Source organism: Aspergillus tubingensis (genome assembly GCF_013340325.1).
Source record: "Aspergillus tubingensis WU-2223L DNA, scaffold_1, whole genome shotgun sequence".
Classification (NCBI taxonomy): Eukaryota; Fungi; Ascomycota; class Eurotiomycetes; order Eurotiales; family Aspergillaceae; genus Aspergillus; species Aspergillus tubingensis.
Window position 1 is genome coordinate 521,020 of NW_023336275.1, and position 26,924 is coordinate 547,943.

The 26,924-nt window shown below is 50.3% G+C and overlaps 10 protein-coding genes and 1 non-coding gene across 12 annotated transcripts; 7 read left to right on the forward strand and 4 right to left on the reverse strand.

Moving 5' to 3' along the window:
* Positions 1-965: 965 nt before the first annotated feature.
* AtWU_00181 (quinone oxidoreductase family protein) lies at positions 966-2,183 on the forward strand (the record flags this gene model as incomplete). Its single annotated transcript, XM_035495297.1, has 2 exons — positions 966-1,903; positions 1,961-2,183. The coding sequence occupies 2 exons, from the start codon at positions 966-968 to the stop codon at positions 2,181-2,183; spliced, it is 1,161 nt and encodes a 386-aa protein (XP_035351190.1).
* A 149-nt stretch (positions 2,184-2,332) lies between these two features.
* AtWU_00182 (uncharacterized protein) lies at positions 2,333-3,972 on the reverse strand (the record flags this gene model as incomplete). The annotated part of the gene is made up of 5 exons (XM_035495298.1): positions 2,333-3,179; positions 3,228-3,476; positions 3,526-3,543; positions 3,597-3,682; positions 3,733-3,972. 5 exons carry the CDS (start codon positions 3,970-3,972, stop codon positions 2,333-2,335), a joined length of 1,440 nt encoding a protein of 479 aa, XP_035351191.1.
* A 2,556-nt stretch (positions 3,973-6,528) lies between these two features.
* Positions 6,529-7,999, forward strand: AtWU_00183 (inositol polyphosphate multikinase; the record flags this gene model as incomplete). The annotated part of the gene is made up of 2 exons (XM_035495299.1): positions 6,529-6,614; positions 6,757-7,999. The coding sequence occupies 2 exons, from the start codon at positions 6,529-6,531 to the stop codon at positions 7,997-7,999; spliced, it is 1,329 nt and encodes a 442-aa protein (XP_035351192.1).
* A 242-nt stretch (positions 8,000-8,241) lies between these two features.
* AtWU_t8 lies at positions 8,242-9,525 on the forward strand. Of its 2 annotated transcripts, none has more exons than one of them (1): positions 8,242-8,313. It is a non-coding gene; the product is annotated as a tRNA-Met (tRNA). The 2 variants fall into 2 exon arrangements; another variant differs by lacking the exon at positions 8,242-8,313 and adding an exon at positions 9,454-9,525.
* Positions 9,526-9,777: 252 nt separating this feature from the next.
* Positions 9,778-10,626, forward strand: AtWU_00184 (mitochondrial 37S ribosomal uS19m domain-containing protein; the record flags this gene model as incomplete). The annotated part of the gene is made up of 4 exons (XM_035495300.1): positions 9,778-9,955; positions 10,029-10,044; positions 10,210-10,392; positions 10,584-10,626. 4 exons carry the CDS (start codon positions 9,778-9,780, stop codon positions 10,624-10,626), a joined length of 420 nt encoding a protein of 139 aa, XP_035351193.1.
* A 663-nt stretch (positions 10,627-11,289) lies between these two features.
* On the reverse strand, positions 11,290-12,243 carry AtWU_00185 (putative TFIID and and SAGA complex TAF10 subunit; the record flags this gene model as incomplete). Its single annotated transcript, XM_035495301.1, has 2 exons — positions 11,290-11,748; positions 11,872-12,243. 2 exons carry the CDS (start codon positions 12,241-12,243, stop codon positions 11,290-11,292), a joined length of 831 nt encoding a protein of 276 aa, XP_035351194.1.
* Positions 12,244-12,930: 687 nt separating this feature from the next.
* AtWU_00186 (putative MYB DNA binding protein (Tbf1)) lies at positions 12,931-15,721 on the reverse strand (the record flags this gene model as incomplete). The annotated part of the gene is made up of 4 exons (XM_035495302.1): positions 12,931-14,211; positions 14,265-14,918; positions 14,980-15,458; positions 15,631-15,721. The coding sequence occupies 4 exons, from the start codon at positions 15,719-15,721 to the stop codon at positions 12,931-12,933; spliced, it is 2,505 nt and encodes an 834-aa protein (XP_035351195.1).
* A 1,293-nt stretch (positions 15,722-17,014) lies between these two features.
* AtWU_00187 (uncharacterized protein) lies at positions 17,015-18,589 on the forward strand (the record flags this gene model as incomplete). The annotated part of the gene is made up of 1 exon (XM_035495303.1): positions 17,015-18,589. One exon carries the CDS (start codon positions 17,015-17,017, stop codon positions 18,587-18,589), a length of 1,575 nt encoding a protein of 524 aa, XP_035351196.1.
* Positions 18,590-19,087: 498 nt separating this feature from the next.
* On the reverse strand, positions 19,088-19,962 carry AtWU_00188 (phosphotransferase family protein; the record flags this gene model as incomplete). The annotated part of the gene is made up of 2 exons (XM_035495304.1): positions 19,088-19,543; positions 19,597-19,962. 2 exons carry the CDS (start codon positions 19,960-19,962, stop codon positions 19,088-19,090), a joined length of 822 nt encoding a protein of 273 aa, XP_035351197.1.
* Positions 19,963-22,553: 2,591 nt separating this feature from the next.
* On the forward strand, positions 22,554-24,438 carry AtWU_00189 (putative capsule-associated protein CAP1; the record flags this gene model as incomplete). The annotated part of the gene is made up of 2 exons (XM_035495305.1): positions 22,554-24,331; positions 24,387-24,438. The coding sequence occupies 2 exons, from the start codon at positions 22,554-22,556 to the stop codon at positions 24,436-24,438; spliced, it is 1,830 nt and encodes a 609-aa protein (XP_035351198.1).
* An 807-nt stretch (positions 24,439-25,245) lies between these two features.
* On the forward strand, positions 25,246-26,829 carry AtWU_00190 (alpha/beta fold hydrolase; the record flags this gene model as incomplete). The annotated part of the gene is made up of 3 exons (XM_035495306.1): positions 25,246-25,399; positions 25,494-25,963; positions 26,017-26,829. 3 exons carry the CDS (start codon positions 25,246-25,248, stop codon positions 26,827-26,829), a joined length of 1,437 nt encoding a protein of 478 aa, XP_035351199.1.
* Between the last annotated feature and the right edge of the window lie 95 nt (positions 26,830-26,924).

Genomic DNA, 26,924 nt, shown 5'->3' on the forward strand with positions numbered 1-26,924 from the left:
GAGCCCGACACGCTTTTTGGCAAAGCCACACAGCCTCCGCTCAAGGGATACCGGGCAACTCGGCACATTGGGCGTCATCAGCTACTGGTGCCACCTTTTGGGATGAGCTGCATGCCCCCTGACCGATGATGCTGGGGAGATCAGTAGCTTCCAATGATATAGGATTCACTGTTGGAAGCGACACTGCTATGACATCAGTGGGAAAGACGGTGAAAGAGCAAACGGTGGCAATTTGCATAGCGAGGCGGTAACACAGAGGGGGCTGAGTTGTCTGGCTGAACTGGAAGATGCATAATGAAGTTTTCCGCGGAAGGGATGAAGAGGGTGAAGGCCCAATGGATGGAGGAAAGACAATCCGGAATGCTTCTGGAGAAGCACGAGTATATGTCCCGATCGGGAATTTATGCAGCAAAGGAATAATATCGCTATGCAAAAACTGACTCAGCTGTGTACGGCACGGTCCGTCGGCAGGAAGCCGACATTTGTCAGCTATATTCCCGACGGTTCGGACTTGCAGCCGATGGCGTCACTCCGTCGGATGAAGAGGTGGCCATTCTATTGACTCCAGAATTATTGCCAGAGAGTAGGAAAGGAGTCGCTGAATAGCTGAAACAGCGAATATCAATGAACGCAGTAGAATATACCGACCGAAAGGTCTGCTTCAGATCCCGGTGATACAGTGCGGAGATGCGTCGGACATCCTGACCCAATATCCGCAAGCGCAACGCAGAATAATGAAGAACTGCGGGGAAGAAGCGCAGAAAATCAAGCTTCAAATGACGGGAATCGACTGCCTCAAGTCGCGGTCCACTTTCGGCAAAAAACCAACCAGCAGGACTGTCCAGCTCCGTCAATCGTAGCCGGGGGAAGAACTTCCACTACCCCCCACCCGACTATCCGGATATACTTAACCCACCTATTGTCCCACCCCTCATCGCGCAACTAGAAATACCCCCGATTATCCAATGCCCCTCCATCGCGTCTTTCCTCGTCTTATCCGATCCTCTATCCCATCCATCACCACTACTACTACCTCGACCCTGTCTTCCCCAGCGATTCAACGACTCTCCGCAATCAACACCCACCTCCACCCACCCATCGCATCCCCCATCCGCACCCTCACCACCATGTCCGTCCCTCAAACCATGAAGGCCGTTCTGGTCGAGAAGCTCGGCGGCCCCGAGGTCCTCGAATTCAAGTCCGACCACCCCGTCCCCACGCCCAAGGAAGGCCAAGTCCTCGTGAAGAACAATATCTCCGGCATCAACTACATCGACACGTACTTCCGCACAGGCCTCTACCCCTCCGCGAAGCCCGAAATCCTGGGTCGCGAGGGCGCCGGTACCATCGTCGCATTGGGTGACGGCCCCAACCCCTACAACTTCCAAGTCGGAGATCGGGTGGCCTGGCTCAGCACTGGCGGATATGCCGAGTACACGGCGGTGCCGATGGCCAAGACGATCAAGATCCCCGAGGGGATCACGGACGAGAACCTGATGGCGTCATTCCTGAGTGGGTTGACGGTTCTCACGTTGGCGAAGGAGACGTATCCCGTGCAGAAGGATGAGTGGGTGTTGGTGCATGCTGCGGCTGGCGGGGCGGGAACCCTGATGACGCAGGTGCTGAAGTCCATTGGTGCGAAGGTCATCGGAACGGCTGGTGGCCCTGAGAAGTGCCAGCTGGCGAAGAGTCTGGGTGCTGATGTGGTGATTGATTACCGCAGCGAGGAGGGCAAGGATTGGGTGAAGCAGGTGAAGGAGATTACGGGTGGTAAGGGAGTTGATGTTGTTTTCGATTCGGTTGGCAAGGATACTTGGGAGGGAAGCTTGGAGAGCGTTAAGCGCAAGGGTACTATTGTTTGGTTTGGCAATGCTAGTGGTCCGGTGCCGCCTTTGCCTTTGCAGTAAGTTGATTCCTACTCTGGTTCGTGGTGTGAGGTGCGATGCTGATGGCTTTATAGGAAACTCTCCCCCAAGTGTGTCAAGGTCGCTCGGCCTCAGCTCTTCGGCTACATTGAGACTCGCGAGGAGTTCGAGTTCTACGTCAATGAGCTGTTCTCGCTTCTCCTGTCTAACAAGCTCAAGGCCAAGGTTCACAAGGTGTACCCCTTGGAGGAGGTTGCCCAGGCTCACACTGATCTGGAGGGTAGAAAGACCACCGGCAAGTCGATGCTGAAGCCTTGAGCTGGTGCAGATGCTATGAATATATGTTCCAATAGAAATCAATTTGTTTCGACTATCTAGAAATGAGCCGTGACTAAGATGAGAATATGATAGTAGCTGTTAGAATCCTAAGAATTGAGCTTCCGCGGACGGGCCTGCTTTGGCGATGCTCACAAAGTAACAGACGAGTCATCCTCTCCATCACTCTCTGCTTTGGCTAAATCTCTCGGCTCCTTCCATCCAAGCATCAAGTCATTCACGAGAGGGGTGTAGTTGGAACCATACGTTCTATACGCATCCTCGAAATAATGGAATCCACAGTTCAGCTCCCATACCGGAGTGATTACCTTCATTCCCGGGTAGCAGTACTGAAGTATATTGTCCTCCATGAAGAACTCAAAATACTTTTCCGGCTGCTGTGCCACTTGCTCCTCCGGACTGAGGTCGAAATCAGGCATACCTGGATCTCGGTAAGCCCTTGCTAGCAGCTTTCCGACGGGAACAAGATCAGGAGCGTGCGTCTGGTAGAACTCGCGGACGTCTTCTCTGGGGGGATGAACTGCGGTAATCTCGAACCCATCAATATCCTCAATACGCACTGCGCACAGCGTATCATTCTCGGTCAATTCCTGGAACCGGAGGGCATGACGATTCTCTCCCGCGCCGGCGAGGGCGAATTTGACGATTTTGCGGGCTGTCTCAGTCGTCAGGCGAGGCGCATCGTCCTTGGAGTTTTTCCATTGATTGTCCTCCACATATGTGTCATGGAGCTCTCCGCCGAAAAGCAAGGAGCAACACGAGTTGAAGTCACCAGGGCTTTTGGCCATGAGTTGGTGATTGTTCCACAGCTCCCTTGTAGCTATATCGCACGAATTCCTGGCCTGATCGATGTTATCGTTGTACTCCGGGCATACATCATGGTAGAGGAGGTAGGACAGAAAGTTTCGGATGGTGACTGTCGCCAGCTTAATCATATCTTCGGTTTCCGGATTGAAATAGTATGGAAAGAAGGAAGTCCTATTAGGAGTCAGTCAAACGTAGTTTCAAGGCGTGTATAACTCGTACAGAAAGCCACGAACGACTGCATCAAAATCCACGGTAAGGTTAGATCTGTCCTTGCCTACACTGGTCATTGACCGCGCCTGTAGGATTTGTTCGCTGTCCATTTGCTGAAGGTCACGGCCGTCCAACCCCCCGAACATTCTCTGACCGACGTTCACCCCGCCATACGCCAGATATTTCAGGAAGACGTCTCTTCTGTCTGACTCCAGGCGCCGATTCTTTTGGTAGCGTAGAAGGGCATCCTCAATCCGGCTTGGACTAGTCAGTATGAGTGCCAAATCCATGAGTTGGCAAGACTTACTGGGTGAGAGGTCGCGAGCTTCACGCATATTGCGGTTAGCAGGTGCTAAACATGGAAGTTTGGGGACATACACATTGTAGAGCTCCTTCTCAGCGCTAAACTCCTCGGGGGTAATGGGCGCGTCGACGTAGTACTCTTCGAAGCCGGTTGGCTTGTTCTGTAGACCTTAGTCTGGCTGCAAGTCGTTGCATCAGTTAGCATTCTCACCTTTCCACGCTTGCTCTTGGGGCGCGTCTTGTTCTTCTTCTTTTTCTTCTTGGCCTGGTCAAACTCAATGGGCAACTCCTCGAGTGACTGGGATCTAGGACTGTTAGGGGCAGAATCTGGTTTATCTTCCGGTGTTTCTGGTGATTGGTCCGTCTGCTGAGGATCGTTGATGGTTTTAGATGCAGCTGGGCGAAAAGGAAGCTTTTTGCCAGTATCTGAAGGATCCTGAGAGTCCGACATCGTGAGTGCAGTAACAGACCCCTGAGATGAGACAAAGAATAAGGAATCGCCCTTAAGAAGAGGATGAGGGGATGGAGGAAAGTGAGGGAAGATAGAGAGAGATAAAAGCTGGAGGGGTAACCTGGACGTGTGGGAGATGGAACTCGGAAGTTGCACGAGGAACACCGTGAAACATTGCTTTGGAGATCTTCAGTTTATTGACAGTAGATTAATTCTGAGGCTTTCTAGATTCACAGCCAATGATGGAAGAATCGAACGTGATAGAAAGCACCGACAGTGAAGCAAGTAAGAGGGATTCACCTGTTAAATGACTGGGACAAAGCCGGTTCCTTCCATGCCAGTATTTATTAGGCTGGTAGATGCCGTTCATGCCATGAAGTGATATCGATACCTCATCAGAAATTGTAAGAGACGCATTGATTGGACTGCTACAGATTAAAACTATTGTGAAGATTCATGTCTATGGATAAACAGTATTGAATTAGCTCAATATATGCCACATTGACTAGGCACCAAAAGCCAATTCCAGTTATGTGAGTAAGAATATTGTAATGCCACTACATTGGGCCATATTAGATCTCTGAGCCTTGCTGCTTCCGAGCCTACCATTTAGGCCTTTCGAATTCCAGGGAAGATGGCGTTACTGACTGCTGCGATTAAGTTTCTAGGTGAGAACCAAGCGTGGGTGATTGAGTGTCTTGGAAATCGACCCAGATAAGAAAAGCGCTTTGCTTGGGGCAGCTGTCCATTGTGGTAACTATGAGATGACTCTGCTGTTGATTGTTTACAAAAGTTATCCGCACAGGGGCCAAGCGTGGGATATATATTGAAGTATGAGCAGATCCATATGCCAACATCATGCCGCTGCATATTGCGAGCTTGTACTGGAAGGGGGATACTATCCGCACGGTGATGGAGCATTGGCGAAGAGAGGATATGAAGTTGCCAGCAACGATGGTGGTCTGCCAGGATAACCGGGGTCAACTCTCACTGCAAAGGCTTCAGCCGCATGATGCTGCTGGACACGGTGGGTCTGTTTCTGGAGACCAACTCAGAGACGGTGAAGGTTTCCCATTACTAGGGAATCCCTGCTGCAAGTTAAGCCATCTAGCCTCATGCCAAAACCAATGGCCCACTTATCCCTCTACTCAAATTGTTGCCAGCGGGTGGAGCAGATGCCCGCGTCGGTAACTCCGAGGGACGTAATCTATTGCATCAACTGACTCGCGCATACCAAGATCCCGAGTGTCTGAGCCCAAATTTGCGAACCAGCTGCTGGAGCAAACAGGGGTCAGTGACAAGGCTGCCATTGAGGCAGCCCGGCAGCTTATTTAGCGGGGTGCAGATGTTAATTGGCGCAATTCCCAAGGCATTACCCCTTTGCACGAGGCTATGCGAGGGGTGATACGCACTTGGGAGGATGAGTCTACAGGTCATGCCGAGTTCCTACACGCCAAATGTCTGCCGCAAGCCCCTGGTGCTGTCATAGGAAAGTCGGAAGAGGCAGGAGTCTCGATGGGTCAGATCAATATAGCAGGAGAAACCCCAGCGCAGGTCCGTTTGAGGTGAGGAAAGTCGTGGAAAGTTGCGGCGGGAGATGAAAGCGCAACAGTGTGCAATGAGAGGGCCAGAGAGAAGGAGGCAAAACGATAACTTGAACATACAGTCTTGTCTGTGTAACTGGCTCTGATTAACTCAGTGTCAGTCGAAGTTCCTGGGCCTATGGATTACATATGGCTTTCGTACATAGACTCCTATCATGATGCAACATGCAGATAACTCACCATCACCATGGAATGGAATTAGTCAAGGATGAGTGAGTGAATTAGACCATGACTCTCTATGGCACCATATCTGAGCAGGCTGAAATCTGGCACCAGTATAAGCTGACGTGCTGGTTATTGGTAATTTTCTCAGCAAAGCGCGGGTGAAATCCAGTGGAACGATGAAGTATAGAGAAGAACTTCCAGCGAATGATCGCCGGCATGCGGCATCATAGCGCCTGATATTATACTTCCTCTGGGCTGCACTCGAGCCTTCTCGGATGATCACATTTCTAATACCGACCATTCCTTTGAGTTCATCTCGGGGATCCCTGGGCGGTGCAGGTTTGCTCGGGCCGCCTTGTGTTTCTTTGGGGGAAAAGGTCAGTCCATTGTCCAGCACAAGAAGAGCGGATGCTTGCATGATTCTCCGCGGTTGCACGTCACTTCAGCTCGGAACAAAACCAGCAACTTCCACCACTTCTTTTCACTCACCACCACCTCCTGTGGCTTGTCCCTCCTTTTTCTGCCAACCCTTTGTTTGCCCTGTCGACCTATTACTCTCTCCTTTGTTTGATTGCCTCTTTTCCCTCCTTTTACTCTTCTCCGGCATTTGCCTAGATATATATACCATATACATCTTTTTTTTTCCTCCCTTACCCGACTCGTCCTGCGCCCTTCCGCATCGCTTCCATTTCTCATTGCCCGTGACTCAACTCATGCGGAATGCCGTCTAGAATCCAACGGTCTCTGTTGGACAGTGAATAATCCCTTAGTTCTTCGGACACCCAATATGTCTTCGTCGCGGTCGGACAGCTTGAAAACCCAGAAACTGGACACCGACAGCTTTGTCGCTTTTGACCATGCCGCCGCTGGCCAGTAAGTTCTGCCTCTCCGCCCTTGCCGCAAGATACGAGATGCTTCATGGCCAGCACTCCTATTTTCTCCCCCTCCCCAAGAAATGTTCGTTTGCTCTGCATACGAGCCGGTACAGGTTACTGACGTCGTGTTAAAATTACAGCGACGGTGTCCAATGCACTTTGTCCGGCTCCTTTATCGCAAAGCCCTGCACCCCCGAAGAAGTCGCGTTTTACGAGTCTAGCGCCCTCCACCCGGAATTCAGAGAGTTCATCCCTACATACATAGGGACTTTGACCTCTGCCGACCAGCAGCAGTTCTCCGCCATCGAAGCTGCGCAGCAGTCCGGTGCGATTGTTCTCCCCGGATCAGACTACTCCTCGACATCGGGCACGCCGGGCGCGACCGCACCGGCACAGCCCAGCGCGGCAACCTCGGGATCGGCGAGTACTGCGCAGGATCTACCATGGGTTCCTTCGAACGGGAAGAAGCTGGAGACAGGAATATCTATTGTGCTGGAAAACGTGGCCTCGGGGTTTAAGCGGCCGAATGTTTTGGACGTGAAGCTGGGCGCAAGGCTATGGGCTGATGATGCGCCGCCTCAGAAGCGAGCGAAACTAGATGCTGTATCCCAGGAGACGACAAGCTCAAAGCTGGGATTCCGGATTGCGGGAATGAAGGTCTGGACGGGCGTGAGTGGAGAAAGCGACGAAGGAAGTAAAACCGATCCGTATGCTACGAAATACGAGGGTTCCGAAGGGGCGCGGGGCGAGGTCATCGAGAAAGATGGATATAAGCGCTACGACAAGTGGTATGGGCGGTCTCTCACTGAAGACACTGTTATAGAAGGGTTCCAAAAATTCCTTGCTGGTGCCAAAGCTGGGGCCGTTGACCGCTCCCAGTTGGTCGCCCAGAGATTGGCGGACGAACTGAAAAAGGTACAGCATGTGTTGGAGTCAGAGGAAAGCCGGATGTATTCTTCAAGTGTTTTGATTGTATATGAGGGAGATCCAGAAGCGATGGAACATGCGCTTGTGGAGGAACAAAAGCCCCGGCCTGAACGGGGTGAGTCCGAGGACGAAGACGAAGACGAGGAAGAGGAAAACATGGAATTCCACATCCAGCAGGGCGGGTCAATCCAGGTGGTTGATATCCCGGTCGGTCAGGGAATCAAATCGCACCAGGCAATCAATATCAACATCGACCCCGAAATGGCCGAGCTGGCCGATCTGGGAGACCTGGGGGATCTAGAAGATGATGAGGATGAGGATCCCCCGAAGGTGCATGACCTTCGTCTGATCGATTTTGCCCACGCCAGTTGGACACCAGGTCAGGGGCCGGACGAGAATGTGCTCAAAGGGATACGGAACTTGATCAAAATCCTGTCCGGACTTGCCGTCGAGTAAGTGTACGATATGCAGGCCAAGGCATCGAAACTCGCGGGCGATTTAGATGCTATATGAAACAATTTGGTGTTAGCGAATATACAAATGTACATCAATTATATGCTACTGAATACCGTTGCATAATATAACTTCTTCATGTTGAGGATAGGACATCTTCACAATCCACATGAATGAGCGCTGTGCACATGGCTCTCAGGCTTAGGTTAATAATGCCAAACTGAGGAGCCTCCTACATCAACCCAAGCATGTTAGCTCAGGGGAAGAGCGCCGGGCTCATAACCCGGAGGTCCCTGGATCGAAACCAGGACATGCTATCTGATTCTTTTTTTTCTTTTTCCCCTTTGCTCTCTTACCAACACAGCTGAACAGTATCAAGCTGTCCGTACAGACTTTTTATTCATCTCTTCTAATTTAACACGGTCTGCTCCTTGACAAGGCTACATGCCATCCCTCAAAGATATAGCCTGACATTGTTGGTCCTTTTCTTAATCTTCAAGACTCTACACTAGCAAAATAACTCACATTTTGACATTATCAGACATCACTTCATTACAGGGCATGCTACAGGAGATAATCGAGCGCAATAGATGTATATATGATGCGGAGGACTGCACTGCACAGTATACATCTGCAGCATGGCATACATCTATCAATATACTATCCCCAGCGGTAGATCGCGAAGATCTTAGAAAGTGCCAGGCAACGACAACCCACAGACCGCTAGACCAACGTAGTAATCCAAATCATCCCTCTTATCAGCCAAGTCATGAGGCTATCATCTTCCATATACTAATGGTACCTTTCACATGTCTCCCAGCGACGCCGGGCAAATGAATTGTTGGGCTTACATCATGGTAAAACCATCATGGCTGATATCAAGATGTATATACGGTGCTTAAGAAGATAGACTGTAGCAGAACGATTTTTCGAATGTTAAATCAAGATGAGGCTGCCTTGGCGAGGAGTTGCTACTTGTGCTGTGTGATCTATACGAGGTCTCTACTGATATACGATACCACATGCCTACATCACTTGCCAGTATTATCATGAGCTGGCAAGCTTGATGAGAGGACAACCTGATCATGTGGAATATTAAAAGCTTGGAGTATATTCTGATAGAGGAATAATCTGCTTCTATCTATGCATCTAGTAACGAGTAACTACACTTTCTCCACACAGGATATGCACAGAACCAACCCACCAACGATACTGAGTTTCCTCATTCCTCATACAACACCAAATGATAAATAGAAAATCACAGTCTACCATAGAAACCACAAACCACAAACCTGAAATAGAAGTAGAAGGATGGAAAAACACCTCCGTTTGTAGCCGGACATCTGATATCACGTGAAGCGCCGCCGCACATTGAAATCTAGGAACAATCACACATTCATTCCATCCATACCTTATTGAGTCATATTCTTAACAACACAGCTCCCTTCAACCAACCCAGCATGTTAGCTCAGGGGAAGAGCGCCGGGCTCATAACCCGGAGGTCCCTGGATCGAAACCAGGACATGCTAACTAAATGATCCATTTTTTTCTTTTGTGTCTCATGCAGAGTGGATTCGCGGTGTCACGTATGGAGTAGATATGGATACTACCGCATTTCGCTCTTTTTACTCACTCACTCACCAATTTGGCAGTCGTCTTTTTGTATGAGATAGACTAGCTTCTTAGAATATTAATGAATCCACGTCTGTATCCAAATAATAAATAACCCATTAACTACGAAGACCTGGTCCGTGTATATAATGCAAATAAAATCATAGACCATGGACCAGTCCCCAACCAAGCACAAAATCTTACATAATCCATCCGCTCTCCGCTCCATCTCAAACCCATCCCAATCATCCATCGCAAACCCGCCGGTCCGCATCAGCCAAAAGCCAACAGCACAAAAAACCAAAATGTTTCCCACGCGAGCTCTCTTCTCTCGCTCGGTCTGGAAGGGTGAGTCTGACCTCTTATCCCTCTACTCATTTTCCTGGAGAAATTGAACCTAACTAACAACGCATACCTACAGGCCCGAACATCGTCCCGTACGTCGTCGCATTTATTTCCCTTCTCTTCTTTACCTACATTATAATCTGTTATCAACACCGCAACTCAATGCCACATTACCTTCGACTGTTATTTAATTAAACTCGTCGCTGAACACACATACGATGGATCTAGAGATATATACTAACGAAAGCTGTGAATAGTCTCCCTCTCCCCCGCAAACTCCCCGCTCCGCCAGGAACACCTCCGATCAAGACGCAGAAGCGCGGCGCTACGATCCTGCCTAACTTTGTGGGATTGAAGTTCCAGGTTCATAATGGGAAGGTTTATCAGGATGTTGTGATTACTGAGGAGATGGTTGGGAGGAAGTTGGGGGAGTTTGTTGCGTGAGTTTTTTTCCCTTCCCAACCTTTTTTTATTTTCTCTTGTTATAGCTGGGGTGGGATATAGGAGACTGGGGAGGTTGGAGGACTTGGGCATTAAAAGGAAGAGTGGGAGGTACTGGAGGAATGAGAGATTCGATTGGCGTGTGATGACGATGATTATGGAATTGCTGCTAACTGAATGGTTTCGATAGGACTCGGAAGAGATTCACGTACAAGCAGTCGAAGAACAAATGATTGCTTTTCGGGTTGTGTGTGGCTGTCTCGCTATGTGGCTATTCTGCTGTGTGCTCTGCATTGGAATCTTACTGGGTCCTCTGTGATATGGGGATAGGTAGATTGTCAGCTTAAGAGACATGGTAGGCAAGCAGACAAGGCAGACGGACAGACAGGTGGTGATTTTCATATTTGCATGGCTAGGTTCTTTTTCTTATTATCTCGGGCGTTATATCCAGTTCCTTACTGCTTATTCTTCCACCAATGTATATCTACGTGTTGCATGTAAACTACTAGACGGACCATAAAATTCAACAGGTCAATGGACTTCTCAACACAGAATATCAAGTCACTTCTATTATTGTCTCAGTTATTGTCTTCTTTCTTTTTGTTGGTTGCCGCCCTTCCTACCATATCATATCATATCTCGATAACTCCGCCCTAAAACGCCTTTTGTATATTTCAAACTCGGCCCACATGCAGGATATCGTTCGGCCGTTGCCCAGTATTTTACGCCAGCAAGCAAAGGTGAAAAGAAAAAGTAAAGTAAAACAGCACATCCCATCCCGTCCCGTCCCCGATCTACCCATATTCCCATGCCCATGCCCATGAACATCCAGCACGTTTGCGACAAACAAACCCCCCAAAGCATTCCCAAGGTGGGAAAAAGAAGGGGAAAAGAAATCACCGATAAAACTCCCCCCTCTTGACACTAACCCCATACTCCGACACCGCCATACCCAAATCCTCCATCGTAAGCACCGTCCGGCCCTGTCCGGAACCTCCCGACCCACCACCTCCGAACCCAGGTCTCTGGATTCCCAAGTGCGTGCCCGCTTTGCCCTTTCCTGCATCGCCGCCTGATACGCCAGTCGCAGCACCAGCGGACCCCACACCTGCAGCACCGGCGGGCATGTTCAACCCCGAGGCGGCGTTCAAACTGCCCATGGGGTTGCTGGCAGAAGAGCTGTTGGAGGCGCGAATGCGCGCGTACTGATACGAGTCGGCGGCAATATCGGCAATGAATTTCTGGGTTGCGAGAGCGAGGAGGCGGGCGAGGTGTGGTGGTGTTTGATTGGGGCCGTTACCCGGAGGCGGGAGACCGGCGAGAGTGAGGTAGTGGGCTGTTACAGCATCGGGGATCTAAAGATATTCGTGTTAGTAAGATATAGGACGGAAATATGAGGTGGAAGTAAACGAGGGTGGTAGTGGAGAGAAAAAAGTGACATAGGAGGGGAATCCAGGTGGAAAAGCAAGAAATCTTACAATCGGCGCATATTCATCCATCTTGCCCATGAACTCCCGCAAGCTGGTTTCTTTCTTGGCAGGCGCTGCGGCGGCCGCCAGAGCGTCCACGGAGGTGGGCGCGGGGATGGAGTTTTCGGCCGCAGCGGCGGCGTCATTGCCAGCGGGATTCTGATTCGGCATGTTGGCGGTGTTATTTGCGTTTAGGTCGATGTCTTGTTCGATAGATGCATCCAGGTTGTTGTCACCGGTATCTGGTTCTTGTTTGGGGACGACAGTCGCAGAGGAATCTTGCGATGCTGCGGGAGCTGGAGCTGGAGCCGGGGCGGAAGTAGGAGCAGCAGCAGCAGCAGCAGCTGGAGGGGGAGGTTGCGAAGCCGATGAGTCGGCCATGGTGGTAGTGTTAATAGTGAATGAAGGTGAGTGGTGGTAATGGGTGGTTGGTGGCTGGCGAGCAAGGGAGGGCCGGCCAGAGCTAGTCCAATAGTGAATGAAGGAGCGCGTCGGCGGTCAGACAATGAGCCGGGATGGCGGTGGTGCGCTGGTTCTGAGTTACCAGCACAAGGGAATAAGCTGCAGGGGGGTGGTGTGGGAGGAAGACGAAGAATGAATGGGACTTGAAAGATGGATGGGATGGCGGAGAGTCGACTGGTCGGGTCGCGCTGCCGGAGCGGAGAGCCATTCGTCTCTCTGCTCTTGTCCGCGGTCGGCCCGATTCTGCTACTATAGTATATCTTTCTGGCTACGTCTACAGCAATTACATGCTTGATATTGGCCAAATAGTCCATTCATAAAGTACAGTCTTGCATTAAGTCCCTAATGCTGCCTCGCAATTACGAAAAATGAACAATGTTGGTACACAGCCCCATCTCTACATGGCCGTTCGTCTCCCCAGCAAGCAAAGCACCCTCGAGACCCCCAATCAACTCCCCCGGACAGTCACATCGGTAATCAACATAATCGCTAGAATAGATGTCGCAAAAGAAAACATAGAACACATTTTGATACATGTGGAAAAAGAGCAAAGAAGAATGAGATGGACATTGAGCAGAAGCTTAGACACAAGCCATGACGGGCGCTTTATTGTCCAAGATGCATATTGGGATCAACATGGTCTTGATGGTGGGTATGATGCGGGTGATGCTGGTGATGGTGATGGTGGTGGTGATGCTGCCCAAAGGCTTCACCATGCACCTCCTGTCCCAGCGTCTGCATCAGGTTCTGCTCGGCTGTCTGGTCAAACGCCGCATGCGCTCCAGCATCTGGTGGCAGTGGCGATGCCGACATATCGTGGCCGTGTGTCATTCCAACCGGCTGCGCATGTGCACCGGCAAGCGCCATCATGCCCTTGATGCCTTCAACATGTGCCTTGTCCTCTTCTCCCTGCTTCTTCTGCCGTTCGCGGGCCTCGCGTTTGGCTGCCTGCGCGGGGGCACGCGTCTTTAGCTCTCCTGTCACAAACTTCAGGTAATACGGCACTTCAATGCCACTCTTGAGGAAGAACAGCTTCAGGTTCCGCGCCTTGTCCTTTAGTTGAACCTGGTTGCGGTCCTTCAGCGCTTCGCTGATAGTGCCTCCTGGGCCAAACATGGCAAGAATCTGACTCCAGTGCGGGCCCTTGACCCGGTCCAGCCCGGCCATCAATGCGTTCTCTTCCTCCGTCGTCCACGGCCGACGCTGGCTGGGCAACCCAGACTTGCGGCTGCTAGGCGACGACTTGGCAGATGCCGCCATGCGCGCGCGCTCGTAGAGTACTTGAGTCGGCTGCGACTGCGAGTAGTGTGGTATCCCCGGCATATAGCCATGGTTGGCTGCGGCTGAGTTGGGTCGCGGAATCGAAGCAGGCGTCACATGGTTGTATTGCTGGAAGTTGGCCTGCAGGGGGCTTTGCTGGAAAGTTAATTGACCGGGCGGTTGCTGGTAACCGGACGGAGCGGGACTATGATGATACGGCTGCTGGTGAGTCTGCTGATGCTGCATCTGACCCGTGGGCTGGGCAGCAGAATAGCCATGCAGAATCTGGCCCCCCTGCTGCGGCGCATGCTGAGGAGGTTGCTGCTGGAGTTGCTGGGGTTGATGCATCTGATGCTGTTGTTGGTGCTGCTGTGGTTGCTGCTGCGACGGTTGCTGTTGCTGGTTCTGTTGGGCCTGCTGCTGCTGAGAGCGTCTCAAGCCGTGGCCTTGCAATGCAATTTGCGCCGCACGAGCCGCACGCGCAACCAAGTCGCCGTGCATGTTTCTGTCAACAGGAACATCAGGTGGCTGGGTCGAGACGGGGAATTGGCCCTGCAAAGGAGCATTGGACGGCTGTGAGTCTCCGTCGGACGAGGATGGTTGTCGACCCTTAGCGGTCTTTTTCGTCTGGCTCATCGTTAGTACAGGCACGTGCAAAGATGAATGATGGGGATTCAGACCTGTTGGTTGCTGATGGTATCGAAGTTCTTGGTGATGTAGGAGCTCAAGTCCCGAAGAAAATCCTCCCAGTGGTACTTGTCCGGCAAGGCCTTCATGGCTTCCTCGTTGTTGACGTCGCTCAGCAGAATGTCACGGCGCGAACCGGCCCGCTTGACAAAGTCCGCTTCACTTGGAGCCAGCTGACGAGTCCCTGGACGCCGATCAAGCAGCTGTTGCTCCAGCTCATCTGGAAACAGGTCGTAAAGCAGCTCGGTTCGGGTTCTTTCTGAATTGTTCATCGATGCGATGAATGCCTGGGTCTTAAGTTCCAAGAACAAGGCACCCTGCACCTTGAGTAGACGGCCACCTTCGGGAACAAACACATCGAGGAAGTTATCGTTGAGTTCCGAAAACCCGATCTCCTGCGTGCCAAAGATACTAGAAACAAAGGATGCTAGATTGGCTTTGCGAATAATATCGATCTGGGAGGATTCGGTGAGCTCCAGCTCTGTAGGCGAAAGGAAGGACTTTTTGCTAGAGTAAACTTTTTTCGTATGATCGAACAGCGACCGCATGGTCGCATAGGCCTGGCCACTCTCGGTCTCGGGTTCGGAAACGAAGGAAGTGATTTCCTGATACGAGGACTTGGCTAGCAGCGACAGAATCTGGGTTGACTAGAGACATCGCGGGTTAGAATCCTGTAAGGAAAGTCACGCGAAGTAAGTCGCGACTTACCAAATTGTCAAGAATGGGCAGACTCTGAATCTTCAGATGTGAGTTGGCTTTGACAAACACCATGCCCTTCGGAGGCGACGCGCTGGAGGTCTCCGCCAGTTGCTGCTGGCCTAACACACATTGTTCCTCCACTCGTTCTGCGTGATTCATGATACTTGAAATCACAGTAGCCATGTCCGAATCAATATCAGCACTGCTTTCTGGTTGTGGCACCGCGCTTTCTGCAGATCCTTCGATGGGAGCGGGCGTGTCTAGAGGACGGTCCACGGGATGGTCCACGGGGTCGACAACACCAGAGCCTAGTGCAGATGCCAATTCTTCTTCAATCTGGTTTCCCGGTACTTGATCTGCAGTCAAGGTGGTCGGTGGAGGTGGCAGTGAAAGGTCAGCCGGCTCGGATTCGAGACGGCGTTTCTTAGAAGCTGGCGGCGAGAGGGAACCGTCATCTTCCTCGAGAGGGTGAGACATTTTGGGGGAAACTGCCGTAAATTCACGTCAACCCTGTGAATGGAAACAAACAGGGCATACAGAAAGACTTCATCACTGCAGAGGACTGGCCCCAGGGTGTTTGATTTGAAGACAATCTACCCAGGGAGCTGCCGGGGCCAGCGGGAGCAGAGACTCCTTCGAACGGCGCGCAGGAGAACTCACCATGAGCGGCGGAATCGGTCACGGAGGGAACAGGCAACTCAGATGAGGCCGCCTCGTCGAGAGACGGGTCTGTACCTCTCGTGTCGACCATGATAGGAACAATTCCTGATGGAAGGGATAGGCGTTGACTTCCAAGAGCAGAAATGAGGGCTTAGGGGTAGGGCGCAGGCGTAGGGCTTTTGGGAAGTGTTAGATTGAGAATCGCCCCCTCAGATTTTTCCTACTTTTTCCCTCTCCGCCCGGTCGGTCGGGGAACTCGGCTGGGGGTGTGGATTCCAGCTCCATTATTTCCTGGGGATACTTACGATATAGATAGTATACTAGCTGGATTTAATTTTCTGTATTATCTTCAAATTCTATTTATTTTTCTTTTCATTCATTATGATTAAAGACAACAATATCCATTTATGTCTGTTTGGTCATTGCCAGGTTCTGTTGTAGTACTTCTGTTGTGTTTCCCCGACCGTCTTCCCTGCCTTTTCCTCTTTCGGAAACCCATTCTCTTGTCTGCCTGGGTGCCTGATTCTTCACTTTTCTCTATACTCAACATTCTGCTGTTACTCCTTCTCTTCTTCCACCACTCTCTGGTTCACTCCCCATCTTGCATCCGGAATAGGCTTCACTCCTTGACTATAAAATCCCTCCTAGTGTATCATTCGATCACTATTTAACCCCTCAGTGGTAGCATTCATCCAAGGTTACTTCCGTCGAATGCTACTCTATCCATGCGTCATAGACTACCTCCTATCTCTTTCTAGACCTCTACTATTAACCATTGCAACACACTGACGTGCTCTAGCTGGTTTATCAGGATACTGGCATCTGCAAAATGAACCCTTCCCTGAGGATGCCAACAAGTGACAGTAGATAGACGCGTCTACCACTATAGCCATGTCGAGAACACCTCCTCCTGCAAGGGTCTAAGTTAACCTATCTCTATAGCATCTACAGGCATGATTAGGAATGCAGACACAGGACTGGTGTGTTTCGAGCAGCTCAGCCCTGATTGTCGGATGGACAAAGGCAATTCCCATGGTTCTTGATTGTAGGCAAGATTATTGCGCTGTTACGTCCGTGGTCTGTACCAGACGTTAACCGACCATTGGAGGAGTCCAGACACGGACCGGTCCTTGAGTTTGACACCTCTAGAACCCTCCTCGCCCTATATTCCATGAGCACTCCCCGCAGGTTCAACATTTTCTATATGACCCGGTTCCGTAGGATGTAACTACCAGTGCTGCCAATGCTTTTTATCTGGGGCCCTCCCACTGTTGGTTGATCGACACTCGTTCGTGTATGCATGAATGTGCTTGGTAGTCTTCACCCATAGTGTCGACTGAGCATCTTCACTTTTCATGAAAGACCGACTTTAAAAAGCCCCACAATGCTTTCTACGCGCCAGTTTGTCGCCCTTGCGGCAATCCTGCAGGCAGCTACCCAGGCTTCGGCTCAGGACCTGAAAGAACAAGTCTGGGCGGTATTCGCTTACACTCTATACGGAGACCGTGTCCCGACAGCCCTGCCTCGTCCCAATATTTTGACGCCATATGGTGCCAACACACTGTATGAAGCTGGGTCTGCTTTCCGAGATCGATATGTTGCAATCCATTCGACCGACGTCAGTCCGAGTACGAGAATCGAGAGCATCTCTACATATGCCCTCGAAGATGAAGATCTTGATATTCTGTCTACCACCGATCCATCGGTCATTGCGTCTGCGCAGGCTTTTATGCAGGGGCTATACCCACCTCTCAACGATACTTACGACGTGCAATATCCTGACCCGTCGTATCTCATGGCCAATGGCAGCTTTGCGACTGCCCCTATGGGTGGCTACCAATATCCACCCATTGTCACCGTGAGCTCGGACGACCCTCAGTCGGTCGTGGTGGCAGGCCAAGATAATTGCTTCCTGCATCAGATCGCCAATGCTGACTACCAGGCTAGCACGGATGCTCAGAAAATGATACAGGAGTCTGACGCGCTCTACAACCGTCTCTATATCCAGGCCCTGTCGGGCGATTTTGACCGCTCTTCGGTCAACTATGCAAACTCCATTGCGGTCTCCGAATTCTTAGAATACCAGCTCTTGCACAACGAGACATTGTTGCACAGCGTCAGCCAAGAGGATATAAGGCTCGCGCGCTGGTATGCCGACCAATATACTTTTGCAACAAACGGCAACTCGGATACATCATTGTCAAGCCCAATCGATAGCAGTGCCATTCGCACAATTGCAGGTCAGACACTAGCCGGAAGTATCTTGGATGCATTCGACACCAATGTTCTTTACCGGGGTACCAGTGGGAAACTGACATTCGTCTTCGGAGGCTACGAGCCTGCTGTGGCTCTTACCTCTCTCGTGCAACTTGCCTCCCCGGCAAATGGAAAATTCTATGGACGACCTGCGCTCGGGGCCTCGCTCACCTTTGAGCTCTTCAGTCTGGAAAACCAATCTTTTCCAACCTATCCTGACCCATCTCAGCTTTATGTGCGGTTCCTCCTGCGCAATGGAACAACTTCACCGGAGTTCCAATCCTACCCGCTTTTCGGTCACAGTCCCAGCAGCATCGAGGTTCCCTATAGCGAGTTCAAGGCTGAGATGCAGGCATTTTCGCTGAATTCGACGCAGGAGTGGTGTCTTCAGTGTGATTCGACTTCTTCAGCTGTATTCTGCCCGGGTATTCTGGATGAAGACGACGGCCCGAGTAGCAGCGCAGCCTCTTCCTCCGGACGCAAAGGAATTAGTCCCGCCGTTGGAGGAGTCATCGGTGCGATTGTGACTCTCGTTGTCGTTGGGTTGATTGCTGCTGCCGGGTTCCTGCTGCTTGGGGTCCGAGTACAGCGTGGACGCAGGCCGAGCTTGGAGGAGATTAAAGGAGGTATTGATTTGGGAAGTGATTCGAACCTGGCCCTGCGGGAACATGCTGCGCCGCCAGCAAAGACGGCAAGGCCTTGAACTTGCATTTGCGGGTGGGCTGATGACCCTTATATCATGGAAAGCAAGATGAGTATAATAATAAAACAGCGGTCTTATGTGATTTTTAGTATTGAGAATCATGTTACTTTAATTCAATACAAAAAGCTATATTCCATACTGGGTGAAATCCATTCTACGTCTAGTCGCAATTGTCCCGGGGAACAGATGGGGTGACACAGACGAGTCAATACAACTTGATCCCATTTTTTTCTTCTTTTTTTCTTTTGATATGTTGCACATATTGAAACAGCCTCGGCCTGTATTGTATGCGTAAGACACACTTCGGGGGGCACGATGTAGGGGTGGGTATCTAGCGTGGGCATGAGGAGACATGAGGGAACATAAGATGTACATAACAGTGGGGAGTTAAGGACAACTTTAGACGGAAATCATAGTAATGACATGAGAAGCTCGCATGACGCCAGGATAACTTGGACAAGAAGACAGATAAGAGAGAGAACAAGAGGACAAGGATGACTACCACCCTCGATCCTTGATGGTAGCGATAAATTTGGCCCGGAGGTACCCAGAGGGCTCCAGCACCCTTTTCAGCACGGGAAGCCACCAATCCTCTATAGATTCATGAATGACCGTTGCCAAGGCATACTCCATGTATTCAGGGAAAAATCCACTGTACCCCCAATCGACGATGCCGGTGAGCTGGCCATCTTGAACCATAATGTTCCGCGCAGACAGATCACCATGTGTCAAAACGAACTTTGAAGGGCTCTTCTTCCTCATCTTAGGCAAGTATCGCTTCCAGAATGCCTGTTGGTAAGGAAACTTATCTCTGGAAAAGCACCACTCATCAAATTCCTCTTCTGAGGCAAAGGGGCCCATGTCATTATTGTGCAAGCGGTCGAAGAAATTATATGTCGTGACATTGCCGATACGGCCAATATACGGCTGGGTGTGTTTCCGCATCTCTTGTACCTTGAAAAGGTGAGCACAAATTGCTAAGCCAGGCGATGTAGATGAAACTCTACCTGATGCTTGAGTTGGAGTTCAATGTTCTTCTTTTGAGACTTGGTTAAGGTGTGCCAGAATTTATCAAGCGAATCGCCAGACACCCGGTCAGTCACTGTGGCTATAACACCCCTCTTCACGTAATAGCAACCGCGTACCCGAGGTGTGAGGATCCTTTTTTCATGGGCATACTGCATCATTTCAGCTTCCGATTGCCTGTAGTCTTCCTTCCGGTTCACTTTCACAGCGACCAAGTTCCCGCTTGTGGTTCGGGATTCCACCACGCGGTTTCCCATATACTCGTAGAGGTCTGTGCCTTGTATGATGCTCCGATATTCCTCCAGCTGCTTAGCCAGGCGGGCCTCGATTTCCTCTACCTCTGACATGTTGTAGATGATGGCGAAGCCGCGAGTGTGAGAGTATGACTGAGGGAAGGAAGGAAGGGAGGTCGCGAACTACTGTTGGGCGTCCTCAAATGAGCCGCCCGCGCGCGCCGACTACCGGAGCGGGAGAACTTCTTAGCACAGTGCTTCATTATTCCGCACGTGCGCCATAGTTAGTTCTATCTGTCTCATTCTGTTACGTATACTCTGTCTTCGAGGGCAGGCATGGGTGGGTGAATAGGTTCCTGCCCACTCCCGAGCAGGCAGGCATCGGTGGGGAATACGTTTCGCCAGCGGATGTCCCCCGCTTATCTACCTACTCCAGTACGGTAAACATCGGCCATAAGCAATAAATTACTCTAGTAAGAGTAGTTTTGTATGGAAGGAAAGTCAAAATATAGTAACTACTTAGTACGGAAGTTTCCAGAAATTCAATATGTAAATTAATTTAAACTAGTAGTGATTGAGTTGTTATAAATAGAGGATTCCCATCTACTTCTCTCGTCTTAGGTATTAGGATTCAGTCTAGTACGCTCTGGACTGTGAATCCTCCAAATGATACCGCTAGGCTATCCAGTGAGAGATTAGAACTCCGAGTCAACAGAGCCAGGATGGTCACTTCTTATAAGCTGACTTTCACTACTACGGGTGGATGTGAAATCGGATCTTCACATAAGGCTCTCTTTAGATTGAATGACAAGAAAGGTATATAAACAGAGACATGGCTGTGGCAAGTACTAACTAGCACAGAATGTTCTCCATCCATCTTCTAACATTATTATCATTGGACTCGGAATGTCGAGTCTTTCTAGCATTAGTTTAGCTTCTATACCAAAAGACCGGCCGTTGCCGCTGCATATTATATCCTGGGGACATGGCAGTCTTTCTTTATCACTGGGCCATCTTTCTGCCTTACCAAATGGGTGGAACAAAAGGGATCCTCTATCACATTGACTATGAAGAGCGCAGACGCTGCATCGCGTGTACCACATCTTCTAGGTTATCCAAAGAACCTTTCAGAGCTCCCTAAAGAAGACCCACCAGATCGTTCACGATACCTGATGCTTTCGCTACTTTTGCACAGGTTGAGTATGCAGTGAACAAACTGTACGAGAACTACAAGATATATAAAATTTTCACTCGAAACTGTCAGCTTTTCGCGCTGGATGCATTCCTGCGATTGCATCAACTCTACCCGACTTCTGTACCGGCCGGTGCCATTCGAGACATACGTCGCCGTGGAACTATATCGACCTTTCTTGCGCTCAGCATACGAGGAACTCCAGTGGTTTATTCCATGTCGGAAGACCGACTCGGCAATCCTAACCGCTATGAGATCGACTAGCGCAAGAAGACCTACGTGCCAGTAGAGGACGGCCTGCCAACCGTTCGCACTGATGACAATACTACCCTCACTGGCCCGGCCACTCGTTCAACTTATCCCTAAAGCCCTGACGCTGGCCCTCCTCCTCATTCCACTGAAAGGACCGATACTGGCTTTTCCACACGTCCTCTTGCTCCGCAGCCTGACACTTAACGTCAGCCCCCAAGACCGTGGACACGTGCAAGACCGCAAAACTACATACTTTCGTCGTACTTCACTCGGTCCGCTGCTCGAGTTGCTGGACAGCTAGTTGAGAAACACCTGAGTGATTTCATGCTTAATACTCATTCAGTGTATCTGTTATGTTGTCGCTATACTTGGGGTTCAGTTGCGCTGTTCACTTTTATATCCTTGCTTTCCTGTCTATTTCAGTGCACGATACCTTGGTTCTTCCGTCTCCGCTGCATTATTTCGCATATTTTGCTTTGGGAATTTTATCTCATGTCTCTCTCTCTCTTTGTCTGATATCTTCTAGCTATCTCAATTAATCGAAGTGCACCTATTTCCTTTCAGATATCTCCGTTTATTTCCTATGGATCTTCCAAATGCTTTCCTGACCAGTTCTTTGAATTTGTTCCGGAGCTTCTCGGAGACCTTGTATAAGTAATCATCGTAAGCATCTGATGCATGGAATATTTAATTATCCGTATGTTGCTGAATGTCCATGGGAATATCATCGTCAACAAAGATATTTGCACGCCGGAGTAGTTTGTAACGATATTGCGCATCACTTAGCCTGGGTGGGCTGCTGGACCGTGACCGTTGTGAGGAGCGGGTGGATGGAGAAGGTAATGGGATTACTGGTATGCCGCTTATACTTTGCTCTGGGGCCACATCGAGACGCGTGATAATAGGAATAACCAGGCACGGGCACTCACTAATCCCCAAACGGGTATAGTGCGCGGGATTGCCAGAGGGACCGACCGATAAAGTTTCCCGCTGGTTGATACCGTCATCGTTCTTCGTCCATCAGGCAGATCAATGGAATGCTAGCAATGCTTGTGAAACATTCTCGTCATTGACCATTGTTCTTTACTGCAGAATTTTCTTCAGAGATTTGGTGGTTCTAGCCTCACGCTGAATTGGGAGACTGAAGCATCTTAGAGGCACCGATAAGACTAGATATCATTGCCTCTGCTTAGTTCCCGGTTTGTTTACAAACAACAAACCCTCGTCTCTCTGCATGGCGTAGACTCGCCCTGGTGGCAGGATGCGAACCCAACGATTTGTGGTCTGGCTGGGCACATTTGTCCTCGTCTCCCTATTCCTCATCTTCTTCAGAAGTCCCAGCCCCTCACCCTCACCTATTGTGGACCTCTATCCTTCTCCCGATTCTCGGCCTCCGACTACTTTGCAGAGGCCCCCCGTGCCGTCCAATGCCCAGCTTATTGAACAGTCTGGCCTCCGAAAGGCTGCTCAGCCGGACAGTCTTCATCCGATTGCATCGCTTGTCAATAATGCGGAGCAGCAATTCGATCGGCTACTGTCACGTCAATCGAAGACCTTGGCTCAGGCTGTCAATGAATATCGAGAGCGTTACAACATGCACCCGCCCCCGCATTTTGACAAATGGTTTCAATTTGCTAAAAATAGAGGGGTTCAACTGATTGATGAATACGATACAATCTATCATGCTCTATTGCCATTTTGGGCCCTCGAACCGAAGACTATTCGCGATCGGGCTCGCGAGACGCTGGGCTTCGACAATTCTATGATCGGCGTACTGATCAGAAATGGATCTGTGTCACTGGTGGAAGGCGGAGCATTCGAGCAGAGCTGGCAGCGCAGTGCCACCGCTAAGATGATCGAAAGTTTTGTCGAGTATCTGCCTGATATGGATCTTGTATTCAATGCCCTCGATGAGCCTCGAGTCGTTGTACCCAGCGAAGATCTTCAGAGGCTGGTTGCTATTGCGAGAGAGCAAGTCTCTCAGAATACTATTACGAATACCATGCCTACAAATGCATGGTCAGATAGACCAGGCGACTTGGACAAAGGTGACCGCATTGATGAAGTGCGTACTACTCGTTTCAACCGGTTCACCCGTCAGTCCACGTGGAGTTATTCTCGATCTTCCTGTCCGATCGACAGTCCGGTCCGGTCTCTTGATGAGCGGGCCGCGGACAATATAAACTCCTATGCTCAGGGCGAATTAGGATTCATATACAACACCAGTGCCTTTTCCGATATTTGCAACTCACCTTCCCTCCGCCACAAGTACGGGTTCTTTGACCGGCCGAACAGGTTCGAGGCTGTGCATGACTTGTTCCCGGTCTTCTCGCAGAGCAAGATCTCGAGCTACCAGGACATTCTGTACCCAAGCCCTTGGTACTGGTCTGACCAAGTACCTTATGAAGAAGACAAAGATATGGAGTGGAACGAGAAGAGCAGCCAGATGTTCTGGAGAGGCTCAACAACTGGAGGATACTCCAGGGCTGGCGGCTGGCGGCGGCAGCATCGACAATTGTTCGTCGGCAATGTCAATGCCCTCAATACAGCCAAGATACTGTCCAGGACTGAAAGTAACCAATGGAAGGCCAGGGGAGTTGGTCGAAACTCCTTTGCAGATCTCTTCGACGTTCGGTTCACATACATTGGCCAATGTGATGACAAGGACTGTGCCGCCCAGGAAGAGTATTTTGAGTTGGCGGAACCGGTTGATCAGCAAGACGCTTGGGCGTACAAACACCTGCTGGACATGGACGGGAATGCGTTCAGTGGTCGGTTCTATGCGTTCTTACGCAGCCGGAGTCTCGTTCATAAGGTCTCAATCTTCCGCGAATGGCATGATGAGTGGCTCAAACCCTGGACACATTACGTACCTTTGAGCCTAGCCGGAGATGATTATCTGGAGGCCATACGCTACTTTGAGTCCGAAGAAGAGGGCAGAGTGATCGCACCAAGACTTGCTCAGCAAGGCCGGGAATGGGCGCAGAAAGCTCTTCGAAACGAGGACATGGAGGTCTGGTTCTTCCGACTTCTACTAGAGTAAGTGCACTCTTTGTATCTTTTGCTTTCCTAATACTAAAAAACCATCCAATAGGTACGGGCGCCTAGTTGACGACAGCCGACATAATCTGGGCTTCTCGGTCTAGCTTTGTATGATCACTGCCAGGTTTTGCTATTTGCTTTCTGTTCTATTCCCCAATGTTTAACGAACGTACGATATATATGGCGTTTTGGAGCTTTTGCTATGATGAGACGAAAATCTGGAATTGCCAATTGATGTGTATATATGAGTTACGAAAAATCGAAAAGAAATTCACATTTTATATCCTTAGTTATGCTGTCGCCCTGTACCAAACACCACTGCACAAAAAATCCTTATACTCTCAGAATTAATTGTGGCCCCGTTTCACATGTTGCGGGTCCCATCTGAGCGGGTATTAGGTCATCGGGCCCCAGTCTCTCGTCTCTTCCTCCCATAGAGTTACTTTGGTTAGTTCCAGAGAAAGAAGAGCTTGGGTGGCGGAGACCTCTTCCAGTCTCGGAATTTGCCCCATTAATAGACAAGCACTAACCAGCACTGGGTAGTTTAAGGCTATCAAACACACACTTACCATTATGCTTGCTCACCAGCCAAGAACCGTTTCCCCTCCACTTCAATCCTTCCATCTTTTCCACTAAGATCCTCCCTCCCTCCCCCCTATCCTATTCGGACTAGTTCCGTCAGGTGGATCTTCTGTTTGCTCTGCTCTGGTCTATAAATTTGCCTCGGCCTCCGCTGGTTAGTTGTTATCGTCAGCTCATCTTCTTCCCTTCGATTTCTTTGTTCCCTTTTTTTTTATTTTGCGATCTTTCAGTCGTTGGACTTTACTAAAGTACTGTAGTGCTGGTGATTGAGATTGATTGTTTGACAGTTTCCGTGTCTGCATGGGATAAAATACATGCATGCATGCATCATGACGCCCACAGCTTGGTTGCTCGGAAAGCTTAAATCGGCTGTGATTCTGACATATGGGTTGGGTGGACTGTTGTTTTATGGCCTTGTTGCTGTGAAACTGGGGTATTTCTTCAAGCAGACTACTGAAAAGGAGGAGTTGGAGCTGAAGATCGGTAAGAATTTTGTCTATGTTGCTTTTCTTTGTTTTACGTGCTATGCTGGGACTGTGCGGGGGACATAAAGCTGATGACTTATGATGAATCCTAGCGCGCAACAAGTTCTGGGACTTGTCCAAGGATTGGGCTGGCTTTTCGCATCATATACTTAGCCTGAAGAACGGGTTCAAGTTTCACTACGTTTGCAACGACCAAGGAGCCTCGGTGGATCAGGATAAACCTGTGGTTGTCTTTATCCATGGATTCCCCGATAGCTGGGCCATCTGGCGCAATGTTCTGAGCTCTTCGTCTCTTCAGCAGTCTGCGACGCTCATTGCGGTTGATATGCCTGGTTATGGTGGGACTGATAGCTTGGCTGATTACTCGCCTACTAATGTGCTCGAGAGTCTGACGGAGTTCATCCTTGCAATCAGAGCCAAATATGGCGTGGATACGGAGGCTGGTATGCGCCAGAAGAAGCTGGTTGTTGTCGCGCATGACTGGGGCTGTGTTGTTTCTATGCGACTTGCGGCTGAAGCTCCTCAGTTGGCGGATCGGTTTATCTTGAGTAATGGGCCGTTGGTACGTTATTGCAGAGATTCTACGGGTATGTTCGGTTATGCTGATGATGTTAGCCTGCACTTGCCACGTCCAACATTAGTCGTCTGCTGTCTGCATCTGTTAAGATGTTGAAGACGGCCTCGCGCTCGCCGATCCAGTCGCGTTCGATGATCTACAAGGCCTTTGCCACCATGAGCCCCGTTTACCGGCAATTCTTCAAGTCCAAGTACATCTTTGCTATGCAGCTGCCCATGCCTCTCGTTCGGTTTTTCGGAAGGGGTGGGAATTATTCCTTCCTGAAGCTCATCCACAGAGGCTCCTTCGGAAAGCGGGAGTATACATCTCAGGATGCTGCGGACTGTTTTGCTAGCTCCTTGGGTCCGTCAGTTGCAGAATCCAGGACTCAGACCGCTGATGGCGAGCAATATCCCGAGTCACTGAAGAATGAGCGCGCACCGTCGAGCTTCCAGCACATGGCCTGCTATTACAGAGATGGAACTGCTTACGCGCGTTGGGACAAATCTGTTGAGACGATTACTGCCTTGCACAGCATCGCGAGCGGTAGCGGTGCCCGTCGTGCCAGCAGCGGGGCTGGACTGTTTGATGACGGACCCAAGGGGGCCCTGAAAGCTTGTGCGACCGTTATTTGGGGCAAGGGAGACATTGCCTTGGAGCCGCAGATCTGCTTGGATGGCCTCGCCGATTACCTTGTCGCAGACAGTCAGTTGGTCGAGCTTCCACTCTCGGGCCACTTCACTCCGATGGAACGGGAGAGCCAGGTTGCCTTTGAAAAGGCGGTTGAGTGGGCTGTCAAGGGCGAGAAGGAGGACATCGGGGCGGTTATGAAGGCTTGCTATCCAACAGCTGTAGTGACTCTTCGGAAGTGAACTGATCCGATCGTGTTGTTTGCTTGAATTGCTATTTTAGGACGGATGCCCTCCCTTTGGCCTAGTCCTTCCTTAGTTGTTGTGAATGTTTTGCC